Source organism: Chrysochloris asiatica, unplaced genomic scaffold (assembly GCF_000296735.1).
Source record: "Chrysochloris asiatica unplaced genomic scaffold, ChrAsi1.0 scaffold00010, whole genome shotgun sequence".
NCBI lineage: Eukaryota > Metazoa > Chordata > Mammalia > Afrosoricida > Chrysochloridae > Chrysochloris > Chrysochloris asiatica.
The window spans coordinates 21299079-21304185 of record NW_006408528.1 but is presented as its reverse complement, the minus strand read 5'-3'; the positions used below and the strand labels follow the sequence as shown (position 1 = coordinate 21304185).

At 38.8% G+C, this 5107-nt stretch overlaps 1 protein-coding gene across 1 annotated transcript in view; it reads right to left on the bottom strand.

Moving 5' to 3' along the window:
* ABCB1 (ATP-binding cassette, sub-family B (MDR/TAP), member 1) overlaps positions 1 to 5107 on the bottom strand; it is a 127860-nt gene that overhangs the window by 63565 nt on the left and 59188 nt on the right. Inside the window, exon 9 of the mRNA XM_006834398.1 lies at positions 2210 to 2334. Within this exon, the coding sequence (XP_006834461.1) occupies positions 2210 to 2334 (125 nt within the window). The remainder of the gene's footprint in view (positions 1 to 2209; positions 2335 to 5107) is intronic.

The window sequence follows — 5107 nt, the reverse complement described above, 5'->3', positions numbered from 1 at the left end:
CACCCACATTTGCAGATAATACCCACTTATTCTGGCTTCAGTGACTGGATGATCAGAGCTTAACCAGAAGTAAAAAGAAGAGGAAAAAAAAAAAGTATTCTCATACAATTAATCTTTGTCCTTATCTTTATTATTTCCTTCATATACTTTATTTACTACATTGGTCTCTTCTTAACTTCTTAATTTGAATGCTTACTTCATTTTTAGTGCTTTTTCATCTCTCCCACCAGACACCCTAGTGCTTGCTAGTGGTATCACTGGACTAGAACTCATTTTTAATGTGAGATTCTCATATCTTTGGAAGAGACACTTGTATAGTCCATACTTACTTCTGTTGAGCCAATTCTAACTCTTAGGAAGCCTATAACACAAGATAGAAACTGCACCATAGGGTTTTCAACCCTGTAAATCTTTATGGAAGCAGACTGACACATCTTTCTCCTGTGAAGAGGCTGGTGGGTTTGAACTACTGACGTTCCCATTAGCAGCTAAACACTTTAACCATTGTGCCACAGAGCTCCTTCCATAATCCACTGTTGTAAGTGCAGTCAAGTCAGTTCCAACTCATAATGACCCTGAATAGGGTTTCTGAGGAGCAGCTGGTAGATTTGAACTGCTGATCTTGTGATTCAAACTGACATTGCAGTCGAGTGCTTATCCTACAGGTCCATACCAGGATCCTTAAACAAATTATTCTCAGAGAACATCTTCAGTCAAGTGAAATATGAAATATGGCATGTTAGTAAGAGTCCTGGTGTGGCATTGTGGAATAATGCACTAGACTGCAGGATCAGATTAAATTACAAGGTTGGTGGTTCAAACTCAGCAGCTGCCCCTTGGAAACCCTATATAGTTTCCATCAAGTCAGACAACTGACTTGATGACACTTGACAACAATAACAATAAGAGAGTACCCCACACATATTTGCACAGTTTCAGAATAATTGTAGCGTAACACCCATGCCAGCACAGATGAGGTCAAAAAACAGAACATTTCCAGAATCATAAAAACCTACTTGCATGTGCCCCAGTCTTATCACAAAATCCTTCCAATTTTTCAATCACAAAAATTTCCTTTTCTGTATAGTTCTGCCACCTACTTTAAGACCTGTAAGCAATACAGTCTAGTTTTCGTATCCTTAATATTTATGCTGCTGTTAAGTACAGTCAAGTCATTTCAGACTAATAGCAACCCTGTACATAGGAGTGACTGTTGGCTTTGAACCACCAACGCTGCGGTTAGCAGTTCAGCGCTCATCCTACAGTGCCACATCAGGACTCCTTCATATATTCACATAAAAATTAAATATCATATAATTTTTAGACTATCATAGTATATATTCAATGTTTTTAAAAGTCTACTGCTGCTCAATGCCAGAGATGGAGGCAAAAACAATGCTGTGGGGAGATGGAGTAGCTGGGAACTCTAGACTCAAGGAGGGAGAGAAGCTGTGTGCGGGCAGCGGGGTGGGCAGGCTTCCAGGATATATCCTTTGGTTGTTTGAATGGTTATGAAATGAAATGTGATAGGATGAATGTAAAGCTGATGTTCTCCCACATAAACTATCACTCAATTCATAATAAAAATTCAAATAGTAAGTCTACTGCTGCTCAGAACTCAAATGATGAAATTTTAAATTTCAAAGCAATTACCATCTATACTCTCAGAAATTTCATAATGAAAGGGAATAGTTGCATAGAAAATACTAAATAACATATAATTTTTAAAAAGACTTTGGACTTTTATGCCATTTTACTTTTTGGTTATATTTTTATCTAGCACGTCATGGAACATGCCCAATTGATTGATAGCCTGAGTAAGAGGAGAAACTGACCACAGATTTAAACATCTCCTTAAATCTTGTACAAAATACTCAATCCTAGAGAATCAAGAATTAATTTGATGAGAAAAATGATCACAAATATAAAATGTTTCAGTTTTGTGAAACTATTTTGATGTCACTGTCCATCTAGAAAACCCTTTTAATGATCAGATATGAGAGGAGTACAAGTGGAATTACTTCTTCAGAATATTAGACAGCATGAGTTGGAATCAACTGGAAAACAAGGAATAGTGATGAGTAATATGTCCCGTAAGCTACTTAGGGAAACATACATATTGGAGAATATACCTATAATCAACACAGTTACCCTGTGGGACACATAACACAGCATTTAGCACTTCTATCAATTTAAAAGAGACTCAAACCTTTCAAGTTCTTTCTTTTGTCCTCCAAAAGCAATCACCGTTCTAATTGCTGCTAAAACCTCTTCAGCCACTGCTCCAGCTTTTGCGTATGCCAAGAGTTCTTTGTCAGTAAATGAAGACAGTATCTGTTTAAAAATGCAACTTCAGATATTATAAACAATTGAACATATTAATTTTGTAATCTGTAAACTAAAGACATCTATTTATATATTCACGTATGCATTTGTTGTTGTTAAGTGCCCTCCAGCTGACTCATAGGAACCCTGTATAGAGTTTCCAACATATTGGACTAATCTTTAGTCTTGATGTCTTACTTATTTATACACACAAAGGACATAATCAATTCATTTATTCAATCTGTAAGCCACTTCAAATTGTTTTGGACTGAGATGGATTATAAATTGAAAAAAATTTCCCCCGATTGATAATCCATGGGTTTTCATCTAAATATAACTATTTGTGTTGTTGTTGTGAAGTACTGTGGAGTCGGTTCCAACTCATAGTGACCCTGCACAGGGTTTCCAAGGCTGCAAATCTTTACCAGAGCAGAAAGCCCCATCTTTCTCTCGTGGAACAACTGGTAGTTTCAAACTGCCAACCTTGAGGCTAGCAGCCCGATTCGTAACCACTACGCTACCAGAGCTCCTTTATAACTATTTGTTGTTGTTGTTGTTAAGTGCTGTCAAGTTGATTCCGACCCATAGCAACCCTGTATACTGACTTTGCAATTCAAATGACTTTGCAGTCTGACTCATTAGCCCACAGCGCCACACCAGGACTCTTTGTAACTATTTTGCTGTTGTGAAGTGCCATCGAGTCGGTTCCGACCCAAAGCGACCCTGTATAGGGATTCCGAGGTGCAGCTGGTGAGCTTGAACTGCCAACCTTGCAGTTCAAATGGCTTTGCAGTCTGGCACATTAACCCACAGTGCCACACCAAGACTCCTATTTAGGAGATCTTAAATTCCAGAAATGAAGGCATGTAGATTTGAACCACAAGGTCATTGGTTCAAATGACCCTGTATAGGGTCATTATGAGTTGGAACTGATTCAATGGACATTTAACAACAATAATTATAAACAAATAAAGAAAATGAAAAGTACTACATCAAGGATATGGAGTTCTGGTGTGGCGCTGTGGGTTAATGCGCTGGACTGCAGTGTTGGTTTGAACTGCAAGGTCGGCAGCTCAAGCTGCCAACTGCTCCTTGGAAATCCTATACAGGGTTGTTATGGGTCAGAACCGACTTGAAGGCACTTAACAATAACAACAACAATATCAAGGAAATCCGGTGTGTGCTCAACATAGCAACTGCTAATGGTGGTACTCTAATTCAGAAGTGGGAAGTGGGAGGCAGAAGAATCACCCTGTTGCTGGTTGTCATGGTAGTTCACCTGAATTTTTAAAATTTAGGTCTGGTCTGAGATCGCTTCCTTGGTCCTGGCTGAACTAGGCTGAACTGGTTCTAAACCGTGCTTTCAGTTGTTTCCCCCACTTGCTATATGAGAAAATGGAAGGATGAGGAGGTTAGGTAATTTGCAAATAAGTGAAATATCTAGGATTCAGTGGTGAGTCCATATGGCTCAGGCTTAAATTAGCAGCCACTGGAGTGAATCTCTGTGAAATTTAGCCACTGACTGGGAACTCAGGTCTGGGCAGGCCCTATTATAAAACATAAATCAGCTGGCAAGGACAAAGACTATGAATTGTTTGACCTAGAATGCTAAAGTGGTCATTCATCCACATAAAAATTACATACAACCGAGTCATAATAAAATTCTGATTAAACAGTATTAGAATCCCTCCATAAATAATTCACGGGCTTTTGGTGGACTTGTTGAGTAGTAAACATCTATTTCTTCTTGACATAAAAACTTCAAAAGTTCTTCTAATTTTAGCAGTTCATTTCTTACTTTGCTGTGTGTGAAACTGAAAAAGCTATGTTAGGCACAGGAATAAGTGTGTGAAAGGAAGCGAACATTTACTAACCATATTGTATGTACAGATAATATGATGAGAACTTTATACTAGGATTAGCCAAAAAGTATCACTACAAAGGTTCCAGGACTGGTTTATTCCAAACAAAACATGTCTCCTTGATCAAGTTCTCTTAGAAATACATTTGTCTTAGTCTCCTAAGGGTGCCTTCACAAAAAAGGTCCAATCAAAACAGTGTCTGCCAAGGGTATCTGTTGGGCCAGTTAAATTCAAGAAAGAAATGTCAGCTTAGAGGTTATGTTGTTGTTGTTGTTATGTGCTGTCGAGTCGGTTCCGACCCATAGCGACCCTGTACAGGGTTTCCGACACTGTAAATGTTTACGGGAGCAGAAAACCTCATCTTTCTCCCATGGAACTGCAGGTAGTTTCGAACTGCTGACAATGAGGTTACCAGCCCAACTCGTATCCACTACGATTAGAGGTTATAGCAACTGTTTTTTTGGATTCCTAAGGAGGCATTTTGATTGATCTTCTCAAAGGACAGGGTGATCACTAGGCCTTTCTGACTTTCCAAAGTGATCTTCCTCCGGTTGCCCCACCAAGTCACACTTACCTGATCATTCACAGCATAGGGTCTAAGGTAGAGCAGTCACACGATCCCTGAACATATGGGAGGTCTATGCACTATATTTATTTCTCTCTGCTTGCCCTCAAGCCTCACCTCTTTAACCTCTCACACTGGAGGCAGCCAACAATAGAAAAATTAGCAATAATTATATTTTAAAAATATCTTTTGCTTAAAAATAATGCTGATTTAACTTTTTATTAACATGTCAGAGATGATACTAAAAGAAACCTGGCTTTCCTCCCTACTAGGACTTTCCAGGGAGTGTGGTGGATCTGTAGGATAAACACTGAACTGTTCCACAGGAGAAAGATGAGACTTTGTGCTCTTTTGC